The sequence below is a fragment of the Chelonoidis abingdonii genome, chromosome 7 (assembly GCF_003597395.2).
Source record: "Chelonoidis abingdonii isolate Lonesome George chromosome 7, CheloAbing_2.0, whole genome shotgun sequence".
NCBI classification, from domain to species: domain Eukaryota; kingdom Metazoa; phylum Chordata; order Testudines; family Testudinidae; genus Chelonoidis; species Chelonoidis abingdonii.
The window spans coordinates 92,947,320-92,973,100 of record NC_133775.1 but is presented as its reverse complement, the minus strand read 5'-3'; the positions used below and the strand labels follow the sequence as shown (position 1 = coordinate 92,973,100).

The following is a 25,781-nucleotide window of genomic DNA, read 5'->3' as shown; positions in this document are numbered from 1 at the left end:
GCTATGTCATCAAAACTCAAGTACAAGCAGTTAGTGTTCTGCATTGTGTTTAAGTGAGTTTAATGGTTGGGTGCCAGGTGTTAACAAGTTATTGCTTCCTCAAGACATTGGAAGCTGCATCTGGCGCCTATCATTCTGAGCCCTGTGTTCAGGAAGATTCATCATTATTCTGCATAAACAACGCAAGGTATGAGGACCATCTCTTTCACGGTCTGACCTTTCCCCCTTTTTCTCAGTAGTATTTATCTAGACCTCCAGTCAGAACAATTTATCATGTCTATTGATATGCTGCTCTTCAGCTGTTTGCTACTGAAACGTTGTTAGTACCCAGTTAGTATTTGGTCAAACTCATCTCTTCGTTAGATACAGGGGATGGGGAAAGAGAGAACGCATCAGAACACTACATTAACAGAGCTCTTGCAAAACCAAGACAAGGTGAAAAACTCAGTCATGGCTCATAAGTATAACTATGCAAACTGCACTATTCACTTCAGGATGGCAGCTTTGACATTTAAATTTCCTGTTATTCACCTCAAACTGTGGAATGACACATCCAAATTGAGAGGAAGGTATACAGAGATTGTCAAAGTTTAGTACACTGTAACCAAGAGTTACATCATGCCATCGCTTCTGAGGCAGGTTTTAATCACTGATTTCAATGCATTCTACTTTAAAAATCAAAGGCATGATACAATACTACAGTCCAATTTTGCAAAGTGCGAAGCGTCACAAGCTCCTATTAACTCTAATGGTACACTTAGTACTAAAATGATAATACAGCTGAAGTCGAGGACATTCACACCCTTGCAGGATGGGGTCTTCTGGTAGGAAATGTGGGTCGAGAGCTATGCTACCATTGTGTTTCATTACTTTATTTTTTAAAAATAAGTCGTGTGTAGAAAGGTCAGAATATCACAATCAAGATCCACTGTGATCTGATCTGAAAGCAGAATTTTGCTAGGTGACGAGATTATGAAACCACTCTTGCTTGTGTCATACATTAAATATTAGTTGTAATATATTTATGCAGCTAGCTGTACTCTAATAAGGTCCACTGACATTGCTTATATATAAATATAAAGAACTGCTGTACTTTGTTAACAATGAAAACGTCAAGACAATGTTTGAAAGAGATGGGTAACATATCTGCCTCCATTTCTAAAATGGCTTTCAAAAACTCAGTACCAACAGCAAAAATCCATAATTATAAGCCACATGCATGACTGGATTATCTGAGGACAGATAAACAATTACCTTTTTAAGATTCCCACACTTTTCCTGACCAGGTTTTTTAGTTTGTGCAAACGCCAGGGATCATATCTCTAACTTCTTTGTTTTTTTTGTTACTGTTAGTCTACTGGGGGACAAACAGGTGTCACTTCAATATCCCTGCATTTAATGAGTTTCAAAGTCACAGCATACTGGGAACATTCACGAGTCCACAAGATTATTTAAAATCCCACTTAAAGACGTCATTATGGGGTTAACACTCACCCATCTTAGAGATAATATAGCAGTCATAAAACAATGTTCCCTGCGGTACTTGATTTATTTTCTTTTTTGCTGAACAGGCTGGACATGTATAAATCTATGAGCTTTTAAAATTTAAAGTTGTTATTCTGATGACAAAATAGACACAAGGAAGATAAGTCTTTATTTCTCCATTAACGTTATTGTTATTCACAGAATACAGATTGGGACGAATTCAAACATAGGAAAGTCACAGTAATTTGTTCACCTATTTAGAAGACTTAGATAATACTTGTTTTATGACTGTGCAGCAGGGTGAAGGGGAAATCAAGCCAAATACCGTAAAGTGAAACCTGGGAGATGTTGTTATTGGGGTTTCATTTCTGGTTAGTTTTCTACCCAAAACATCTGCTTTAGCACAGCATTAGTAAAGTAGTGTCCACAGTATGTTAGATAACAGCACACTTACTGCAGATCAATAAGTGGAGAAACAGGTTCAAAACAAATTAAAAGACTGAATATGAATTCTTTGCAACATAGATTAATATGACAGGACAATAGCCAGGAAGGTCATGGGTCTCTTTCAGGTGTTGAGCTCATGATTTTATTGCACGTCTTGCAATAACTGCTGCTTTTCTTAAAGCCCCACCTTCCTGACTCATGATTCCATGAAAATCTCAGTTTTCATTACAGAAAGAGGCTTGATTTACAAAAGGTAATTGTATGCCCCATTCCCCACAACTTTCAAATGGGAGTTAGGTGTTTTACCTGCTTAAGTACTTTTGTAAAATCCAATAGGTAACTATCTATATCGTTAGTTACCTAAATACCTTTGTAAATCTGCCCCCCAAGACAGTCAATTTCTAGTCTTTGTGGTAGCAGTGAAAAGCCTGTGAACGCGAAAGGCTCGAAAACTAGCGAGCATAGAAAAAGAACCCAAAACACATTAAAAAAAAAAACAACAACGCTGTTTTAGTCAGCCTTATTATTTTGGGGGCTTGACAGTTCTGAATGCTCACAGCTAGTAATGCTGACACTTCAATGACAGTGCTAATTACATGTTATGTAGAGGAGTCAAAGAGTTGTTCTGGGGATAAAGAGAAGACTTCATCTCCAGAATGGTCAGGCCAACATCTGTCCACCTGCATCAAATTAACTTTAAAACACATTTAAAAAAAAATAAATAAATAAAATACAAAAACCACGACACACTATGAGCTGCCCTTTAGCACTTATCACGCTTCTGGTAGCTGAAGCGTGATATCTCCTTAACAGGGAGAAGGGGAAGCACATAATGCCTGTATAAATATTAATATACAAAAGAGATCTAGATCTCTCTCTAGATATACACACATACATACACACACAAATGTTAAATAAGCTTATATAGATAAAAGTTATAGAACATAACATAACATTTGCCACCATCACATTGACACAAGCAGAGTGAACAATCTTGTTCTACTTAGCTCTTCAGAGCAAGAACTGTCTACTATGCTGTGTTTGTACAGCGCCTACCACAACCGGGCACCAATCTTGGTTGGTCCTTACTCTCTACTGTAAGGAACAAGAATAATAATGTGCTTTGAGATCCTCGGATAACAACAGTTTCCCTCCCTTCTGACCTGCCATCTCCCCTGACCTCACACTTAAATTGGTTGTTTCCACGCTTGCACTGTGCAAGATCTCGAGAAACAAATTACTACATTTCAAGAACTATTTAAAACGAAGTCAACAGAATGCTTTTCACTGTGCATCTGCACTAGCCTTTCCCATTCCTTGCAGAGCTGCATGACTGCAGCTGCTCCAAGAAAACAAACCCTTTCAATCACAGGAATTACAGCTCCTTCAATGTTTCCTCTCCAGAAATCAAGCTCATAATACGATGAACAAAAACCCACATGAACAACTATTTCAAATGGAGATATTGACCCTAATGGGCCTATTATATCTTTATTAGAGAAGATGACATTGTTTCACACATTCAGAATCAATCCTAAGGAAACACCAAAAATCTCAAAATTCTCTGGCTTTTGGGTTTCTGTTAGTGACTTGGAATTTAGCCCAGATTCACAGAACGATTTTCTAATACTCGTGATGAAACTTTTGAGTGAGCTTGTGCCCATTTTCCAGTAGATTTGAGCTGATCGTTGGTTTGTTTTAGATACAAATAAAGTCTATGGTTCTAAGAGAAGAAAAACAAAAACCCAAGCAACACTCAGCATTTACTACTGTATTTTGCTTTGAGATCCTGAAGGTCACTTGAACTTAGAATCGTAGAATACTAGGGTTGGAAGAGACCTCAGGAGGTCATCTAGTTCAATCCCCTGCTCAAATCAGGACCAATACCAATTAAATCATCCCAGCAAGGGCTCTGTCAGGATGTACTGATCATAAACAGCTCCCACTAAATTCAATGAGAGCCCAGACATCCCAAACTCGAAGACATTCTTCATATGAACCCATGGGGATCAAAATTACTTCACTCCACACAGCTTTAATTTTGACCCAAATGGATTTGGCCCACCTAATCCATTGCTGGAATAAAATCATTGAATTCAGAGGCAGAATGGATTTGGCTCTTAAAGGGCTAAATTTACCCTTGTGCTGCACTGGGGAGTGATTATGATGTTTCCATCGGAGCACTCTCTCACAGGTTATACCCAACGATACACAGGAACCCCACTAGTATATGCAGCAGGGATGCACTGGAGCCTTTCCCAGCTACCTCCCCCGAACACATGTGGCTACGCACTGCAGCATGGCTGCAGCTTGCTTTTCACTGTGGCATGTAGGATATGTAGTGTAGATGTAGCCACAGATATCATTAAAACCTAGAAGAAGTCACAAGGCACTTAAATCCCTCACATCATCAGTAGACACAGACAGACAGACAGACTCGGCTACCTTCTATAGTTCAAAATCTTGCAGCAGCCACACTCATTGCTGTGAGCCTCAAACAATCTCTGAGGTTCTGCACTGGCCCATGCACTTAATGGTGGTGATGCCCATGCAGTGCCTAAGCCCTGAACACAGCTGGGAGTTTGTACCTGCTCAGTATGCTGGCATAAGCCCTTTCACTGCAGTCACACAACCAAAACCAGCAGGAAAAAATAAAAAATGTTTTTATTTTTAAACAACCTAATCAGCATCCTGTGGCACCAACATCTCTGCTCTACGTGCCTGCCCTGTCTCACCTCTGCTAGCACTCAGAACATACCGCATTCATTCAGGCCAACGGCATGACTAGCACATGTTGGCAGTGCTGCCAGTGTGCTGAGGGGCTGGACTTCTTAGTTTCTAAAGACATCTTCCATGCCACTCTGCAGAGGTCTATCAGGGTCCCATTGGGAGGGGTGCAGAGCCACTTGAATTCCTAGATTTTCAAGCCCAAGAGACAGTTCATGATCATTTAGTCTAACCTCCTGCATCAACACATCTAATTAAGTTTCATCCACCATCCACTGGTAGTATTGGCAGAGTCTCCTTTTCAGGCATTGTTGGGGTTGTGCTGGCGCCTTACAGACCTGCTTCTTCCTTTAAGTAAGGCTGTGAATGCTGCTTTCCATCACTGCAACCCGGATGCTCAGAAATTCTTCTATCAGGGTCTACACTGGTACAAAACTCAGAGAGAATTTAGCTTGCATGCAGGGCTTTGGAGCAGAGCCCTGGATGCAAGCTGCAAGTTTTTGCCTGGAGCTGGAGCGGAGCCGGAGCAAAGCCCTGCTTGCATGTGTAATCACACCCACCACTCATAGAAGGAAATAGGACCAAGTGATTGTGCCAAATGGTCCAACTCCTTGCATTAATTTTTCAGTCTTCTAATTATCAACAGGCCACCCTTGTGATGAAGATGCCAGCTGGTGTTCCCAGTATAAACCTGATTGGATCTCAAGGATATGGTCATAAAAAAAACTCTCATATAAAGCTTGCTATACAAAATGCATTATCTGAGGATCTGGCTTTCTTTTTACACTCCAATGGATTTAGAATGACAGGAGTGAGTACACCAAAGAAAAGGGTCAAGATGCTGGCTCAATAGAAAAGGATAGTCTTGCATCCAAAGCAAATGGAAGTCAGATGATCTGATGTCATATCCCCAGCACTTTCACAGTCATTTCACTTGTGCCTTGGATCATCATCTATAAAACAAACAGTATCAATGCCCTATCCAACAGCAGTAGTCTGAGGCCTAATTCATGATTATCTGTAAAGTGCTCCAAGATCCTCTGACAGAAGGGAAAAATACGGTTTCCCTTGATTTTCTATGAGTCTCACTTATATTACCCTACAGTGATACAATGATTCAGTGACAAAATGGTCCAAGAGTCTCATTACGGGATACAGAGTCTTTTCATTGATTGTAATGGGGGGCTGGATTGGCTCTTTAGGGCTAGACTGTGATATTTAGCTACTCTGGACTATCGCTCAATCCCAAGGACTGTAGCTGTCCTAGTCCTTGCACAGAGTGTGTGGGGGGAAAAGAATCCAACTTACCCCCTTCCTCTGCACATGGGGAAGATGAGTGCAGCAGATGATCTATCACCATGACCAGAGTGGCTCTCTGGGATAGGTCACAATGTGTTCTGATTCGCATGATTAACTGCCCCCAACCACGTCAGTAATCCACGGATTATGGTGTCCCCAAGTAGGTCTATTCTGTTATTAATCCACAGATTAAAGTAACTCCGGTCAGCTTTGACAAAATACAACACAAATGGCTGAATTCTAAGGATCTCATTTTCAGTGATCTGTAGATTAGACAGAATTCAGGTCAGGACTCCCTCTGACCCAGTAAGAGTAGAGGTGGTCAGGGGAGAAAGAGAGGAGCTTAAAAAAAAAAAGGGAAAACCCTAATGCAGGTAGAGGAAAGGGTTAGGTTTCATACTTAAAAATATCTATAGGTTATAACAACTTTAATGAGGTTCCCAGGTTAATTACCTGCCCCATCGAACAATAATATGGATCTTTCCATGTGAACAGATATTGAACAGCACTCACCTTTAATACAGGGCAGGAGAAAAGGTGGGGGGGGGAAGTGAGAGCTGCTATTTTATGCTTCTAAGAAGGCAACTGTAGATAGATATTTTTTTTTTTAAAGTTGCTGTCATGGCCACAAAGAGCTCTTATCAAGTTGACACTGAAAGTAAAAAGCTTTTAGGTTCCCAGCACAGCAAAAACTAGCCCCAGTAAGCAGACACACAGAAGAAACTAAACCTGCCCTTTGCAATAGATGACAGGCGACTTATGCATCTGACAACTCCAAGATATCTTACGGCCTTGTCAAGGTACTGGTGAGATGGCTTCTAAGCACAAGTTTTTTGTTGGGCTAGTCTTCATTTTGCAGGGTGGAGTGGAGGGGGGGGGAGAGGGGAATTACATGTTCTAAAAGCTACTTCAAAACCAGAACACAGCACAGATAAGACTGGTCCATGGTAATAGTGCAGACAGAAAAGAGGGCAAAGCTGATTTAGAGTTGGAAAAGGGGGCTACAGCTACCAGGAATGGTTCTATGTATTTTGCCGCCCCAAGCATGGCAGTCAGGTGGCTTTCGACGGCGCGCCTGCGGGAGGTCAGCTGGTAATGCTGATTCGGCGGCATACTTGCGGGAGGTCCACCGGTCCCACACCTTCGGTGTACCCCTTGCTGAACTCTCACCAAAGCCGCGGGACCAGCAGACCTCCCACAGGCATGCTTCGTGCGCTGGTGCCTGGAGCCGCCTCTGACAACTACACGAAACTGAATTAAATTAAGAAAAAGGAAAAGGTAGGCTGATTTCTTAACAGTAAAAATCTATTCAATCATGGAACAATCTTGCAAAGGGACATTGCACTGGGGCATTCAGCGAAGCAATGGAAAGGTGGATGTCAGAAACAAACCTCCACTAGCCATGGGGATGGATTAGACAGCCCAAGAGTAATTTCCCCCCAGAATCCTAGATACCCAGAAGCCTGAGTTTCCTCTCACATCACTGTACCTCCACTGAAGTCAAATGGAGTTACTCCTGATTTTCACCAGTGTAAACGCAAGGGGAACCAGGACATGATTTCAGTTCCATCCACCAAAAAAATGTTCCATACACCAGATAGTCAATATGCCAAGTAGTGGGAGAACTGGGGGAGGAGGGAGAGAAAACAAGGCGAAGATTCCATGTGGCTCTTTGTATTCCGATCACTTTCTGTGTGTGAGGACTACAAATGAAGCACACTTGCATTTCTGCTTGATTCCTAGGGCATATAGAATTAATGTCTGGGAGGATCCTACACTTAGTGTGTTCTGAGCCTTTTAAAAAATATGCAGACTAGCTTCCTGTTAGGGAGCCACCAAGTGATTGTTTCAGTAGAGTCCTTATTTGCTTATTGATAGACTCACTGTGTGGTTCCCTTCCCAAGAAAACAGCTAGTCTCTAAGGTCCAGATCCTCAAAGGGACTTCCATGGATTGCAGTGGAATTTGGAAGCCTAAGTATCTTTGAGGATCTGAGTCTAAATTACTTCTGTGGGGAGTCGAGATACCGCTGAAGTACCTTTTGATCCACCTCATGACCAGGTGACCACTGCAGGTGCCATCAGGTTGGCAGGAATTCAAAGAGTCTGATTTGAAATGCAAAACCTGGAGAGCAAGCAAAGGGAAAAGGAACTGTTTCCAGTTATTTAAATAAATAAATAAAAGAGATGGGATTTCCTGGCATTCAGATGCAGATATGATCATGAGTTCTGACAGACAGAGATGTGCAGCTGTCTTCCTGGTTGCTACCATCATACATCTAATATTCAGTCCACATCTGTTTCAAAACCAAAAGGGTCCTAGTCTCAGGTCCTTGGTCATTTTACCTTAACTCTCAGAGATCTCTCACAGAAGTCGAGGGGGGGGAGGATTTTACAATTTGGCCCCCCGCCTTCAAAAGCGAGTCTTGCATCTGATGTTCCTACCCCACTAGCCGTTCTTACCAAGTCTTTTGTACAAGTAATGAACAGCAGTAATCCAAGCAAGATTGCCAATAGGATGGGGTTAGTCATGTCATTTAATCCTTCAGTCACGAATCCAAAACCTCAGACCTTGCTTTTATAAGAAGCCATTCCAGTGCATTGACTGAGTATGTGTAATTAAGCCCTCTGCTGCTCTCTCCTCATTTCCTTCTTCAGGCATCCTCACTCACCTCAATAGTTTTTCCCCCCTCTAATGATTCTCTCCTCATTGCAGGCTTCTCAGACAACCTGGCTCCCTCCTGACCCCAAATCACAACAGCTACATTACATTCCCATTCCCAGCAGCCTCCGGGGAGGATCCAGTCACTGCAAGGACTGCTAGTCCTTCCAAAATAAGACATCTGAGGTGACTCTTCCCCATGCCCAGGTCAAGCCCATTACAGCACAAGTCTCATGGTCCAGGTGGGCTGAAGAAACGGGAGTTTGTGAGCAAGGAAGCGTAGCAGTCAGCCTGCATGTGACTGACATGGGTCACCCAATTTGGCAGCCAGGCTTTTACAACTGAGACCTCTTTGTTGGTCCGTGGGCAAAAGAGGAAGGAACCTCATTCAGTAAATGTGGAGGAAACAGTGGGGCTCAAAGTAGTAAGACTGCAGACGAAGAAGTGCACTGTGAATGACTAAGAAGGTTCTGGAAAAAGAGGAATCTGGGTTGAGGAATCTGAAGAGGGCTTCTAAGAGTGGTCAGAGGAAGAGTCTTTTAGGTGGAACCTAAAAGATTTGAATCGGTAAACTCTTTGTGGAACCAGGTTTCAATAAGCCTTAATCCACAAACATACGCTTCTTGATAGTAAAAGTGCCAGCGTGGGGCTCCTGGACAACTCCCCAGCAGCTCTCTACACAGCTTTGCATTATCACAAGTGCAAGACCATTGGAAATCTGGGTAGAGCACTGCCTAGTGATTATTCCACATCTCACATAGCAGCAATTCTCAGACAAGTCACAAACATGGATCCCATATGTGCAATGCAGGCAAGTTAAAGAACATTAGGGGAATTTTAGCTCTCTCATTTCCTGACTGCAGAGCGTTTACAATTTTAAATATAATACAAAACACTGCACTATATTTGGCATTTGCAATGTGAAGGAAACACCTGCTTAGCCCTTTCCATTGGAGGAGGTTAGCAGATGTCTGGAATGGCAAGGGCACCTGTCGAGTCTCATAAAATTAAGTTTGATGTATCCTACAAAAACTAGAAGGAATGGAGATTTCGGTAAGTTTTAGTGGCAAAGTCAGCCAAATGTAGTAGCTGCAGCTAAAAAGCCCGATCCTGAATTTTCTCCACACTTAGGATACTTCCTCACTACTGGCCATATCGGCGGGTAGCAATCGATTTCTCGGGGATCAATATATCGCGTCTCATCCAGATGTGATATATTGATCCCCGAACGAGCTCCTGTTGACTGCGGAACTCCACCAATGCGAACGGCAGTAGCAGAGTCGACAGGGGGAGCCGCGGACATCGATCCTGCGCTGTGAGGACGGTAGGTAACTCAATCTAAGATACTTCGACTTCAGCTACGCTATTCACGTAGCTGAAGTTGCGTATCTTAGATTGATTTCCCCCCAGTGTAGACCAGCCCTTAGAATGCATACTGACATCATATGGGATCATCAGACACAGATGGCTTACAAGACTCAGCTTAAAATAAAAAAAATTGATGTCCATTTTACTGAAGTGTTGTTTTACTACACACAAGTGGTAATAGCAGCAGTTCCCTTTGCACTGGAAACTACAGAGTATAAGCAGCTCATCATGAACCCAGAACGTTCCATTCAACATTAGAAGCACAAAAAGGGATCATACTGATATCATTCCTTTTTTATTTTTTATTATTTTTTTTAAATCAGTACTTTTCTGTCCTGCAAGCCACCTAGAGGGTTTCAGAGAAGTGTTGGGTAAATAGCAGGGCTATGCAAAATAATCATATTGAAATCTGATGACTTCATATAATGGATTCACCTTTTGGTTCAAGGTGAGGAAAGTGGTCCAATTTCGTGAAAAAAACAAAACAAAACCACTTTTAAATCTCAAACATTTTGCTCAATAAATGGAACCTCTGCGGAGCAAAAACAGGTTCCTTTTCACTCAGATAAGGAGTCTTAATTTGTCCTATTTTCAAGCAAAGACTCTGCATTTTTTAATTTTAAAATGGCTGTTCATATAAAGGTTGATCTCTGCATGAAAAAAGCATGTCTGGGGCATTTTATGGAATATTTCCCATTCTGTGAAAATTTTATATAATTTCTGGGTCATAAAGTTACCCAGAATGGAATGGCAATTCTTTCGCAATGAAATCTAGTACACTTTTTTCATCATTGTGTTATAACTCTGGTGAATTTCATGATTAACACTTGCCAGTAATTATATACTGTTTATTATACTGAACAGCTTGATAATTCATGGCAACTGTAAAGCTGAGTTTTAATAGCACTGATTTTTTCCCTTTATTACTGGTAGGTCTGAGCATTGCTCAAAAATAAGGCATTCAAGTGAATGCATTTGAAATACCATACTTATCCTGTATTTGCATAAAAATATCAAAGCGATTTAAGTAGCAACAACACTTTACTAACCCAAATTACATAACCCCATTTACTTCTTCAGTTAAACACACTGCAGGTAACCTCATTTCAAAACCAAGTCTTCACATACTGCAGAGGCATTGTAAGGATTTTTACCAGAAGAAATGTTATCAAATCTTTTTAGACATACGATACTTTTGGGGGGGGGGGGGGAGAAATAACACAACTTCCTTATATGTTTTTCTACTTATACTACTGCACTTAACCAGCATATAGTATTTTACAGTGCGCTGAGCCTCTTTCTAATGGAAACATTCAAGAGATCAAAGTCCATCAAAGCATGATAGGTCCAAAAAGAAACTCCCAGGTGCTATTCAGCTATGAAACATTTTATTTGACCTGGTATGTTTACCTATTTAGAATGACAGGAGGCTAATTAAGGTTCCTCAGTTCATTTTAAGGAGAAGAGGCACTACTGTTTCTAGTTTGTGATATTTAGCTGTTCTTCCTGGCGAATTCTGCGGCTACACTTGGGGGAAATTGCCATGCCACAGATGGAAGGGAATAGCTTTAGTTAAGTATCAGGTTTGGAAATACCCAGACTTCTTATAGCATTAGGGGTTTTAATTCACTGCAGGTTCAACTCAGCACAGAGTTCCAAGCAGGTAATCATTATGGACCGTCAAATAGCACTTTAATGTGTCAGCTTGTAGCAGCTGCCCCCTAGAGGGTGACATTTGCACTGCCACTTCCCTTACATCAAGAAAGGACTATTTGAGTTTCCTCCCAAAGATCCTCACAAATTCACCCTTCTGGATGTTTTGGCCTCTGCCATCCATGTCCAGGCTGCAACCCCTTTGACCGTACCAAATACATTTCCAGTCCCCAAGCAGTGCTACCTTGTACGATGATCAGTGTTTTAATCTTGTGGATTCTAGGTTTGTCCCAAGGGCTTGTTAACCAATTTTTCCCATTCTAAGAGCACATCAAAATAAAACAAGTCTCATTCTCCTGCTCTTACATTTCGATTTTTCTCTGTGTATTGTCCTATCAGTGTCACATTTCAGGAGAATGAAGCCAGTTAAAAGCTAATTCTGATCCCTTGGGTGATTGGCATCTATTTGTTTAAGGGATTGCTGATAAGCATGATCCTCTGAAACCTCTCTTTTTTGACCACACACAGCTGCATTTTGTCTGGCAAGCAATTTTGTCTGGGAAGCATGAGACGTTTTGAGATTGCAGGGTTTTCCAGGAATCAGAAATACTAACAGAGGCAAGTAAGGTCCTTCTCCTATCCATCACTTCCCTGGGCCATTACCACTGGTGGAGGCTGCCTGTAGTGCAGAATGCAGGTGAAATTGCGTATTACATTTGCATTCTGTTAACTCTAACTATTAACAAGGCCATGTGATCCTCCCACCCCCCACCACACCAGAATAGGGAAAAACCACTCAAATGCACCAGTGGCCAACCCTGAAATGCTTGCTGGGGGTATGAGGTACTGCGTGGTGCAACTCTGTTTTTGCAGAATTACATACAGCCAATGCACCTTTTTGGCGCAATACACTAGTCAAATTATACTATCTGCATGTTGGAAAACCTTTCAGGAAATAGGTTTCAGAGGAACAATAATTAAACCCCAATAAAAATATGTTCTTCACATTCATATATTGTTATTATCCAGAATCTAAAAAAAAAAAAAAAAAAAAAAACAGAACAAAACACATGCTCAGACTCTTTGAAGATGCCAGTGATATTGTTGGAATATAATGTACCATGTTCTCAAATTGTAATTCAATGTCTATTTGATATTCCACAAAATCTTTCCATTTATCACAGGAGTAAATAAAAATATTCTGCATTTAAATACCTCTTTTAACAGGCAAGGTGTTAATTAGATTTCACAACACCCCTGCAAAATAGAGTTATGTATTATCCCCATTTGACAGATGGGAAAACTGAGGCACAAGGCTGCAGTGACTTGCCAATGTCATCCAGCGGCAGTTAGGATTAGATCTTGGAATTAGCTGACTTGCAATTCCACACCCATCCACACACTTGCAATTCCACAGCCTTCAGGCCATACTGTCTCCCAAAAAACAGATAGGAAATAAGGAAAGGGCAAATTAATATAATTTCCTAATTTAAAAACTAAACAGATATTGTTTCTCAGTGAGAGGGCTGGTCTAGGGATCTGTTTAACAAGTCAGGAGACAGGAAGTTCTGAGATCTAACCCAGCTGTGGCAGTGACTCCTTTTGCAACAGTGGGCAAATCAATTTCTCTTTGCCTCAGTTTCCCCATCTGTAAAAACAAGGATGCTAGTTCTTATTTGCCCTGCATGCCTGTGTTGAGACTACTAATGTTTTCCAAATACTCTGAAGGTGAAAAGGGCTAAAAAAACTATTAAAACAGCACGATACCAGTAAGGCCGTTTGCTACAAATATGTAATTAGTTCATTCTCACGCAACTGCATGGGCAGGATTTTAATCTCAGCATCGACCTGGAGAAATACCACTGATTTCAACTAGATTCATCCCAGTATTGCAGAGATGTTTCTATCATTAGTCCTCTGCAAAGCTGCGGTCCAATCCTGCATTCCTTCCACACCCAAACCTCCCATTGCTTTCAGTGGGAGGTAGAACTGCACCCTTAACAGTGAAAATCTACCAGGCCCAGCCCTGCCTAACTTCTTTAATAGGTTAACTTAAGGACAGAGAATAAAGCAGGCGCCTCTTCCTTCTGTTTCCCTTCAAGACAAATCCCAGCTAGTTGAACACTTTAAACCCACTCCACTTCCGCTCACTGTTGATTCAGCAGAAACCACTGCTGCAGAATTAATCATTCTAAATGGACACCCATTGCATTCTGACCGCGTGTCGGAACCTGGCTGGCTGCTGTCAGCCCTTCCGTTTGACACGATTATTCATCACACATCAGCAGTTTTTTGGGACCTTCGGTTGCTCGGGGCTTTTTCCTGTCCTCTGACATAACCCTGGCGAAGCATGAACGGGCAGGAACTGAAGCCCTGCCCTGTGGCAACCAGGAGTTAAATGTCGTTTTGTAACGTGGCACCATGAAAGCAAAAAAGGGTTCGCGGGAGACTGGTGACATCTGGGAGCGGGCAGGCGAGGCTGACACAGAAAGATGTGAGCCGAGCCGAATCCCTGTGCGTGACTCAGAGAGAAGGGCACAGCTTCGGCCCTTCCCACACCCCCACAGGGCCCCTCCGGCCTTTCCCGAAGGGAGGTGGTGTCCGGATCCACCTGCTGCTCCACGCCCAAGCCCTCCTCACTCCCACGGTGGCAATCCGCTGCCATTCCAGCGACACCCTCTAGCCCTTTCCGTGCCATGGCGACAAGCTCGCTTACACCCGTGCCCTCCCTCGGGGCCGAGCTTTTCAGATGCGGAGGCCGATCTGCTGCCGGGGATCTGCCCTGTGTCTAAGTTGAGCCCCACCAAGGCATCCCCCCGCCCCCGCGGAATGCGGCTCTCCGCGCGGTGGGCTCCTCAGCATGCAATTACCTTCTGTTGCATAGCTGTGGTCGCGCAGGAAACTGTTGTTTATCTTGCGGGTATCAATGTCCTCCTCCATTTACAGCAGGCTTACTTTCGTGAGAAGTGAGAACAAACAGGCAAGTATCCATCATCGCCCCAACACGGCCAGGCTCAGCGGAGAGGAGGGCAGGGGAGTTGCATCGAGCACAGCATGTCCTACCCTACTGGGGGGGCGGGGGACCACCCCAGCTTTCACCTCCTCCTGATGCAGCAAAGGTCCGGATCTCGTTCACCGCCCAGGGACGGGATGCACACGGTGCAAATCCCAGGCTCCTACACCACCCCGGGGAGCGGTTGCTGTTGCAGCACCAGGTCCAAATTCCCTCCTCCTCTCAGGGACGGCGGCTGCTGCTGCTGCAACCGGGCGAATTGCAATGAGGCTGCCGCAAGCCTCCGTTCCAGCGCAAAGTGCCGCAGCTGGGCTGGGCTGCGAGCGCTCGTCTGGCGGTGCCCAACAGGTTCCCTTAGCGCCGGGCGAGCTCCCTTCCGTATGCAGCAGCCCTCGGCTCGCCCAGTCAGGAAGCCGCTAGCCACAAAATGGTGTCCGCTTCTGCAAAGCTCGCGGCTCCGGGGGGGAGGGTTATTTTGGGGGGAGGGGGTAACCTTGCAGAGCTATGGCCCTGCTGGGTGTTTCCCTAGCGGGACAAAGCTGGCGGCTGAGTCGGCAGGCACCGCAGGTTCGCCCCGCTCGCAGCCGTGGGCTCAAGGAGAGGGGCCGCTGCAGGAGGCGGCTGAAGAGAAGCTCATGCAGCGGCGGCTGTTGACTGCTGGAGCCTTATGGTGCATTAAAGCCCAAGCTCCTCCCATACAGCTCGGCTCCGTCCAACCGCGTCGGCAGCCTGGGGACTCTCCCCCGGCTGCAGCAACGGCCACGGCCGCGCACCTTTCTGCTGCAGTGGAGCAGAGGCACCGACACGGCCGGGGAGTGGCTGACCCGGCGCCTTCCAAGGGGTTGGTGCTCTTCGCCCTCTGCCCCAGGCCAGGCAGGACGCGCTGCACCGTTTGATCAGCCAGCTAGGAGAGGCCGATGAGGAAGGCTGCCACATGGATCCTGTTGCGCTCACATTGCTCAGCAGCTGAAGCAGCGGGTGCGCGTTTGGGTCTGGGTCGGAGACACGTTTGCAGCGGCCGGGGCTCCAATGCGTTGTAAAGGCGCTAGCTTTTGGTGCATTGGTGTTTACTGTTTTAGGCCAGGTCTGAAGGAGCAGAGGCCTAGGAGCTCTGTCCCAGGCATCAGTTGGGGTTGGAAAAATCACCAATTCTGTCTTTCACTGACTTCAATGGCAGTAAGGGGTTTGTAGGATCAGCCTCTTGGACCCAGGGCCAGCTCCAGGCACCAGCATGCCAAGCAGGTGATTGGGGTGGCAGTTCCTGTGTTTTTGCCCCCAAGCAGCATGCTGAATTGCTGCCGCTGATGGTGGGGGCACTCCATGTGCTGTTAGGGCAGCACGTGCATTTCCGCAGCAGCAGAAATTCAGCGGCAGTTTCTATGTTCAGCTGCCCGCAGCAGCACAGCTTCTGTCTTCCAGCTGAAGACAGAAGCTGCCACCGAATTGCCCCCGCCGCAGAAATGCATGTGCTGCGTTAAGAACACACGGACTGCTCCCCCATCCGCAGCAGCAATTCAGCGCACCGCTTTGGGCGGCGAAAACAGTAAAGCAGGCTCTGCTTGGACCCAGATCCTCACAGGTATTTAGGTGCCTAACTCCCACTGATTTCAATGGAGGCTAGTCCCTACATACCATTGAGGATCTGGGCACTGCCCTCTCAATGTGGGTTTACTCATATGTAAGATGGGTGCAATAATGGTTATCACCATGGTAGCATAAGGCTTGCCTGGACCAGGGGAAGCTTTTGGGTATTGTAAGAGCACAACCAGGGAACCGTAAGGCAGAATTAAAAGGATGCTGCAATTTAGGCCCAAGTGTTGCATTTTATTAGCAAAGGGTTTCAAAAAAAATTAAGAGGAGTAAGTTATAAAAGTGCTGTGATGTGTGGTGTGATGTTCCCAGCTCTGCTGCTGTGTGACCTTGAGCAAGTCACTTCTCTCTGGGCCTCTGCTTTCCTTCCTTGAGTGAAATACAAGATCATCATAAGATGTTAAGAGTAAATTCAACTTTTTACATTCTAGAGATTTAAAAATTTTACTTACACAATCCCTGCACCAAAGTCTTACACAGTCTTTTTGTTCTGTTTGTACAGCACCTAGCCCGCTGCAGCCTTCATCTATAACTGGGGCACCTAGGTGCTAATAATATAAATATATAATTAAAGTTTGAATAATCAAAGGTGTCAATAATAAAGACATAGGGAGTCTAAACCTGCATTATTTAATTCATTGGGAACTTTGTCATTTACATCAACAAGTACAGGAACAGATGCACATTTCTTAACATGATTTGTTCCCAAATGGATAAATCAAGTTAACATCTTTTTTAGAAAAAGGAGAATTCCTTCTGTTACTAATGACACTTTGGGATAACTTGAGAATTCTAGCCTACTTTTCACCATTTATAATATTTGGGTGAAATTCACCAATCACAGAGGGCCTACGTAAGACCCTGTACACTACTTAAAGCTATTCATCGCCATTCCAGAAGTGATAATTCACATAAAGGGAAGCATTTTGCTAGATCCAGGAACAGAGTGGCACCCACTTCTCATGAGTGCCCTCTTCTGGTCAGGGTGTGTCTGTGGTCTTTAAACAGTTCTGGCCTTGATATTAAGCCAAACCCCCAGGGCTTCTTTCATAGAGCCCATGGTTCCCCCCCCCCCACCCCCCAGTCCCTTCTGGCACCATCTCTCCAATCTCTCCAGCTGGGCCTCTTGACAGTTCAGATACCCTTCTAGGGGGTTACTGCTGTCCAACTGTAGGCCCACTTCCCCAGAGGCCTATGGAGGGATCCAGCTCCACCTACTACTCCAGGTCCCAGCCCAGGGACCCTAAGAATAACAGCCACATGCTGCTGTGTCTGTCTAGGACAGTGGTTCCCAAACTTTAACAACCTGTGAACCCCTTTCACTAAAATGTCAAAAGTCTCAAAAACCCTCTCTTAAAAATGAATATCTCCAGGGATTTTTCTCCTTTACCTGACTATAAATTATAAAAGCAGTGATCTTGGAAATATAAAGTTTGTTTTTGTGACATGCTTATTACACACTATTAATTATTTATCATTACAGTATATGTATTACCTTATGAAAACAGCAACACTCTTCAAGATCTCACTTTCATAGCTTGTATCAGTTTGAGTAAGCCTGTTGTAAGACAAGGCTCCTATATTTCATCAAGGAACATCAGATGTGAAACAGCATGAAGGTATTTAAGAAGCCAACTCAAAGAGTTCCTCCTACACAAACATTCAGATCTTGAGCAGTCCAGGCAAACAACTCATGTTACAACAAAGTTCACACTTGTTCTTCATAATAATTTTAAAAACAATACTAGCTGCCTATTCAATTTTAAAAACAGCAAAAAATATCTACCTCCCTTTTTTATAAGGAGTCTTGAAGTTTAAATCTCCTCAGTGTGATAGATATGCTTGCTTTGATCTGCTTCGCTCTTGGAAGTCTAGGAGCTCTGGGCTGCTGGCCCTGTGCTACCTAGGGACAGCTCTGTCCACCATTAGGGATTTTTTCCCTGCAAGAACCACCTGTAACATTTTGCAAACCCCAGTTTGGGAACCACTGCTCTAGGACAACTGCCTTCAGTTCCATGAGCACTACCCCACAGCCCCAGCCTTCAACACCGCCCCAGCCTTTGCTCAGACCCAGCAGCCAGCCAGGAGCTCTGCCTCACTTCCCCAGTCCCTACTAGCACAGAGCTGTCCATTATGCTACAGTTCTCTTTGGCCAGCCAGGAGCACCACCTGGACTCTCACTCCAACAAGAAATTGTTTCCGGTGCTGCAGCTCCTTTTTATAGGGCCCTCCTGGGCCCTGATTAGCCACTCCCTGCAGCCTCTCTGATTAGCTGCTTCCCCTGCAGCCACTCTAGCCTGTTTGGAGGACCTCTCCACTGCTCCTTTCGTAGAAGTAGTGTTTTAGGACCCTGAGGCTGCCTGCAAGGGGCCTCTGGGCCTAGCCTGCCCCCTCACAATGCCATACAAAAACAAGGTAGAATGCCAGACCCTGCCTGAAAGAGCTCACAGTCTAGTTTAAGACAAGATTCAACTGTGAGTAAAACAAACAGTGGGATGTACTGGGAGAGGGACAGTGAGGAAAAGACCAATAAGGGCCGGTGTTAGGTACACAGGAAAGCTCCCATCCTGCAATCACAGCCATGCAGGAAGAGCCTTGTGCCTGTTCAAAGCTCCAGTGATTTCAGTTAAAGGGAATGGGAGTGTTGTTCTGGTATAATGTAAGAGTTGCAAGTACAATGGGTTATAAAAGGCAGTGTAGCGAAAGATTTATGTACCCAGAGTTCTCAGTTGCCAATGGAGCTGGTCAGAAAAACATTGACCGAACCATTTACTGTCTAAAAATGCAGTCCTATCAAAACTGAAATGCTTTGCAAAATCATGATTTAACCAACATTTTATTTTGAAGAAAAAATGCGGGGTGGGAGGGAGAGAAAATATTCCAAAAGTGTCAAAACATCCCATTTCAACATTTTTGGAATGAAACATTTTGATTTTTCATTTTGAAATTACCTTTTGTTTCGATTTTTTTATTTTGTAATATAAAATAAGAGTCAAATTGAAACATAACATCTCAATATGATTTTGTCAAAACAAAACATTTCAATCAATTGGAAATTTTAAAAAAATCAGACCTTTCCTTTACAGAGCATTAGAAAAAATTTGAGTTTCATTCCAATTCAAAACAAAACCAGATTTCAAAACCTCAAAATACTTCACAAAATGGAATTTCTGTTCTCCGCACAGATCTAGCTGTCTATTCTCAAAATTTTATCATGAGTCCCATGATCGTTGGTGTATTTCTTAAAGCCTTAGTTTCCTGTCATGCAAATATATGCATATCTCAGCTTTCATTACAAAAAATGAAAGCTTCTAAGCCTCCTGGTTGCAGAGAAGAGCCTGAGAATCTCCCAATTGCATCCTAAAAGTTCATAATCCAGAAGGTAAATAAAAACAATCTCTAGTATATTACTGCTATATTTAAAGTTCATGATTTCTAAGCCAGTCTCATTATTTTGGAGGGGGCTGACTCATGATTTTTGGATACTTGAGGTTGCCAACAGTCACGTAGGCACAGAATTTCGATAGGTTTAATACCTACATGTGGGGTTTTGTATTAAGGTTCATGTCCAGCCACTATCTTCTAATCAGATGAGACTTTACAAGGCATTCTTGTTAAAATCACTGAGGTAGCCATAGTCCCTTGGAAACTTGAAAATGGAACCTCTCCCCTTATTGTAAGGTCCTTGCGGCAGGTACTGTCTATTTTGTTCTAAATTTGCACAGTGCCTAGGCATGTCCACAGTACAAATAACGAATAGTAATGATCAGAATTTTTTTTCTCTGTCCCATACGTATAATGTGGTTTGTTGTCATAGCATTTCTCATGAAAGATGGACTATGCACAGAGGTGTGCTATTGCAGGGTTGCTTATGAGTACAGTTCACAAGAGATCACACAGAGCAGAGCATCTTAAGGTTTGAGGCCTGATCCAAAGCCTCAAGCCTCCTTTTGACAGAAATTGCTGGGGAGCCAAGCTCAAGCAGACAATTGACATGCCTGGCTCCTCTCAGTATGGGTTTTCTGAGAGGTGCACGTGGCAGGCACTAGCCAGAATTTTACCTAGATTTTGACGCCCTGAGAGGGCATTTTGGGGAAAGGAAGAGAGAATGCAGAAATTTCCTTTCCATTTGTGCATCCACAAGGTGGGTTCTTGTGTTCCCAACATGAGATATTTTGCACTAACACCAAGGCTAGACTCCACAAAGAGGACATGGGAAAAGGGCCCCTTCTGCAGTGACAAGTGGAGCAGTATAGGCAGGGTTAGCACATACTGCAACCTTTTAAAGAGGGTGCTGCTCTTATCCCAGCATCTGCTCCCCACCCAGACATTTTTGCTGAATGAGCGAAAATGATCTCAGGAGCTCCTTTTTGACGCCTGACCTCCCCTTCCCCTCACACACAAACATCCTGACTCCTACTGAAGCTTATTGCTTAAAAACCACAGTATATCCCATAGTAAATAGAAGATATGATGGCAATAAAATGCAACATGAATTTCCTTTAGTGGTTACTAAATGGGCAACTGGTTAGTTAAGTGCACCCTGCTTCTGTGCAAGTCAAATGAGAGTGCCAATCAGACAGATGCCAGTGCTGGAAAAATAACTTCCAGAGCTGGGCATCTGGACCTTGTTACTGTACTGCCATCAAAAGAGGAAGAGAATATTTATATATATTTTCATATACCTGAAGTTTGAGTAGAGTGTGTAAAATGTAATTTGACACCATTTTAATGTACGGAACAGACACTTGGCCAGCTCCGAGAAAAGACATCTGTGTGCTCTCCACTATGGAAATAAAGATGGTCAGATGGTTAGGCAGCAAAATTAGGTTATGAGGAACCTAATATGAGTTGCCCCACCTGAAGACAAGTTGAGGGAGGTTAGGCTATGTTGACATGGATATGTCCAGCAGAGACCTGGCAGCTATATTGGTAGATGGCCCTTGCAGTTATCATGGATGGAAGCTGACCCAAGGGGAGGTCAAAGACTCAGTACATGGACCAGATACCAGCAGACCTTAGAAAGACCAATTTGCACAACAGCCAGGCATACTCTCATGAAGGGAAGTGGCAAAGAAGACAATGTCCTGCTATGGAGGGCAGGACATTTTCATCATTGCAAGTACTGTGCCCTGTTATTGCAGTGGGCATAAAGGATGCATGTAATGGATCAACAGTTGTGGTATAGTTTTTCACGCCACCATTTACATGCCTAAGGAGACCTGACTGTAATCATTTTAGTGCCAGTATCAGTAGTAAATTAGTCCGATATTTGTCTTTAATGCTGAGGCCCCAGGGGACAGGAGTCACCTCTCAGTTACAGGGCTGTAAATTAATTGTAACTTGCACTGAAGCAAATGGAGTTTGGCCAGTGTAAAAATGGCGAAAGTGCAGAATCAGACCCATTATCCCTTCCAGCACAATGCTATATTAGCCTTAAGGTGGTTAGATTCTTGTGGTTAGATTGTAAACCCTTTGGGAAAAGGACTTTTTATTTATATTTATATTTTTTATACAGTGTCCAACACAATGGATTGGGGATTATAGATGTGATAAATTATTATTTAATGTATTATGTTATTAGTCCAACGCCTAGCACAATGGGGTCCTGGTCCATGATTAGGGCTCCTAGTCACTACCACAATACAAACTAATAAATAAATAATTAATAATAATAATAATATAGACAGGAGATGAATTATAAGTGATCTAGTGGCTAGAGTAGGAGACCGAAGACTACTGGATTCTACTCCCAGCTCTGCCCTTGAGTATGTACTCAAATAAGCAAGTCACTTAACTTCTTGGTGCCTCAGTTTCCTTTCAAGAAAAATGAGGATATTAAGATTTCTGTCCCTCACTGGTTTCTTGCTGTGAGCATTAATGTGTGTAAAATGCTCTGAGATCTTCCATGGAACACCACCAGAGCTGAAAATGAGTTAATACTGTGTCCTTATTGGGGAGTTTTGGACTATTCTCTTCTGAACCAATGTTTGGAAGTACACACCATGTACTGTACATGCCATCTGGTGCAGTCCAAAGGCAAAACAGTTCTTCAGAATATTCTTTATGATTCAGGGAAAAAGTAAACCCTGGCAATAATTTAGTAGTAGCTACAGCCAGGGAAGAAACCCATCAGCAGCAGGAAAATTCTCCCCTCCCAAATAACTGAAAACAGTAAAAGTGAAAATTATTATTATGACTTTGATGCACAAGACATTTTCATCATGCAAGGGATCTGTGTCTTGGGAATCAGTCTGAAGGAATGAGCATCAAGATGGAAGTCAGGAGGCCCTAAATTCTAATTCTGTCTCTGCCAGTGGGTCACTGTGTACTCTTAAGACAGGACTCTTAATTTTGCATACAAAGATTGAGACAATAACACTTTCCCACTTACCACCCCCAGATGTTGTGAGGATTAATTAATTGTTATAACCAGTTTTGAACATATAAAGCCAGATTCTCCACTGAGATACTGGCCCTTTGCACCACTCAAGTGGCATAAAGAGGATATAATGTGGCCACAAATTCCCAGTAGCAAATTGCCCTGTCAGAGGGGCGCTCTTTGCTGGGCACGTGTTGGCTCTGGGTCTGTCCCTCTGATCCCATCCCTCCTCCAGACATTCAGGTGTGTCAGGCGTTGAGAGGGGACACAGCAGAGCTCTGTTCCATTATTCCAATCCTCCACTGATGTGCACTTTACATCAGTGATGCAATTTACAGGTGCCAACAGCAATGCTAAATGGTCGTGGCCACTCCTCAAGATCAGGGAGGCTTGATGCTCACCCCTCTTGCCAACTCCAAGCACAGCTTTGATGCAGGAGAGAATCTATCTGGCTAATAAAGGGCTATGTGAATGGTGAGCACTATCATTACTGTGATCGAAGAGGGCACCATGGATATGCAGTGAATGGAGAATGACATTGGATACCATTATAACACACAGGGGTTTGATTGCCTTTCCTGATTATAGTATCATAATTAAAATCTCATTGGAAGAGTGCAAGATTCTATATTCTTCATTATTCAGCTGAGATTGCACTGGTTTCTTTGAAGCTGGTTGTTTCAGTGGAAGTGCAGAAGATAGTATCTGTTAATGAGGGCTTAAGGACTCCTGCATAAAAGGCTCATTGACAGGACAATCTATTCTAAGCCATTGTATCATGCCTTTTGAACGGGTGTGTGGATCCCTTTCAGATGAACACTACTGGCAAGCTAGTGCAATAGCTCCCTCCCTGTAATGTCATGACCTTGTTAGGGAAAGGTGAATTCTTAGATTCTTCATTCCATGGTTCCCCCAGTGGATTTTTGTCACAATGTAGGGAAATGGTTGATGCAAAACAGTGTAAAATTGTGCCCAGGCCAGCTCGGGAGCTCAGTTATCCACATATCATTTCAGGGATTGATCAGCTTGTCATGTCATAGGGCACTCATTGACATGGGGATTAGCGACCTGACAAGGCATAAACATTCCATCGGAGGTGTAATGCCTCACAGAGCCATATGCAGAAAGTTCACCTACCAAAAATCCTTGTCAAATTGTTGAAAACAAGTTGTTGTGTATGCTCAACAGATAGTTTTAAATTAGGCAACTTCAGCATATTTCAGGCTAGATTCTGCTCACCGTTACACTAGGTTAAATCCGTAGTTACTCCAGATTTACCTCAGTGCTACTGAGAGCAGAACCTACCCCCATTTTTAATACCAAAGTACACAATTGTATGACTGGAATTCTGCTATAAAATGCTGGCCTGCAAAACTCTAAAGGGATATAACACATAAATCACATATTGAAAAGAAAAATCTCATTACTTGTGTCACTTATAACTCATTAAACTATATGAGAAGTAGTGTGGCCTAGAGGCTACAGCCCTAGATTAGGAGTTAGGGGACCTTAGTTCAAATCCTGGATCTGGTCTTCTGATGACTTTGGCCAAGTTAATACACCTTTCTGTACTTCTGTTTTCCCATCTTTAAAATGGGGAGACTAGACTGTGCACTCCATGTTCTTAAAAAAAAAAACCGTTTTCCCCTTCAAATTTTATGATTTGCAATTTTTTCTCTCACACTCAGACCTAAAATCACAAGTTTCAATCAAAAGCAAATATTTAGCCAAGTAACAACCCCTTGGAATTGCTGAGAATATTGCTAAATAAACACAAATCAACAACAAACCATCATTTTCTCTTCAGCAGCTTTCTCTCAGTCTCCCAATTATTCCAATTTCAATGAGTGTCAACACCTTTTTCCTTTATTGAATGAACGTATTGTTCTCCCTATCGTACATCACTTACATTTGTACATTCATAAACCCTGCAAATTTTCTCAACATATAATTTAAATACTTCCACAATCCACCTGTTTGTTATGCAATGTTCATAGTGCTGCTTTGCTGAATTCATTTATTCTCAGCTCTCTAAAATCCAGGAGCAAGCCTTTACAATAACTAAAAACATTAGCTGTCCTATGCAGGAACCCATTTGCAGATTAAATTCACTAAAGGTCAGCTTGTAGTTGTCATTGTTCTCCAAACCCCCAAGTGTCTACCATACTTTGACATATCTTGAAGAGTCAGGGCACTTTCTGCTCCACTGATTTTTTGCTTCAATTGGAATAGCTCTAAGAGCCCCTATGTACTGGTTTCTATGGGACCTAAAGAGTATATTAATAACAATTCAATCAAACCTCCAGTTTTATTCTTATCATAAAACACTCAGATGAAGAACTTCTTCCAGCTAATTTATTTTTACCTTCAAATCCGTGAGCACTAGATCCATTTTCATAATTACTGATATAAGTTAGATTCCTAGCTTCATTTTTCAAACTTTTAAATGTAACACCAGATGAGAAAAAATATTCTAAACTTGCTTTTTGTTGATTAAATTTTCCTCTTACTGCCTATATACACTTTTCATTTAACACTATACTAATATTCTATTCTGTATGTTAATTTCCTCCATTTGACTAAAGCAACTCTGAAATGTGATAGCTCCTTGCAGTCTGGATAAGTCATTTGCAGTTGGAAGTTCAATATCTATTATTAGATTAAAAGAAATGAAATAAGCAAATCTCTTTGTTCCCACCCTACACTATGTACTCTGAGAGGGGCTATCATTTACACACCATCACCTTCTAACCTTTGGTGAGAAAACCAACTTGTTACAATAGGATGATGATTTGGTCTAATAGGCAACAAAGGGAAAGGTTTGTAGTTTTATTAATTATTATTAGTACTGTGTTAGTAGAAGGAGTGCTGGAGAAATGCCTCAGAGCCACAGCCAAGGATCAGAACCCATCTGTGCTAGGTCCTGTATGAACACAAAAGTTGGTTCCTGCTAGAAGAGTTTACACTCTAAGGGTACGTCTACACTGCACGATTATTTCGAAGTAGTTTAAACCGATATTACGAAACCGATGTTATAAAATCGGTTTTGCGCGTCCACAATGCGATCACAAAATCGATTGCTTGTGTCCATGGTCCAAGGCTACCATCGATTTCAGGAGCGGTGCACTGTGGGTAGCTGTTCCTCAGCTATCCCATA

At 43.0% G+C, this 25,781-nt stretch overlaps 1 protein-coding gene across 3 annotated transcripts in view; it reads right to left on the bottom strand.

Moving 5' to 3' along the window:
• The window catches only part of PPP2R2B (protein phosphatase 2 regulatory subunit Bbeta), a 291,114-nt gene that overhangs the window by 185,371 nt on the left and 79,962 nt on the right, over window positions 1-25,781 (bottom strand). Inside the window, exon 1 of one of the 3 annotated variants that reach the window (XM_032801483.2) lies at window positions 14,510-15,327. The exons of the other annotated variants lie outside the window; for them this stretch is intronic. Coding sequence (XP_032657374.1) covers window positions 14,510-14,579 — 70 coding nt within the window. The 5' untranslated portion in view covers window positions 14,580-15,327. Of the gene's footprint in view, window positions 1-14,509; window positions 15,328-25,781 lie in introns of those variants that run through there. 3 annotated transcript variants of the gene reach the window in all.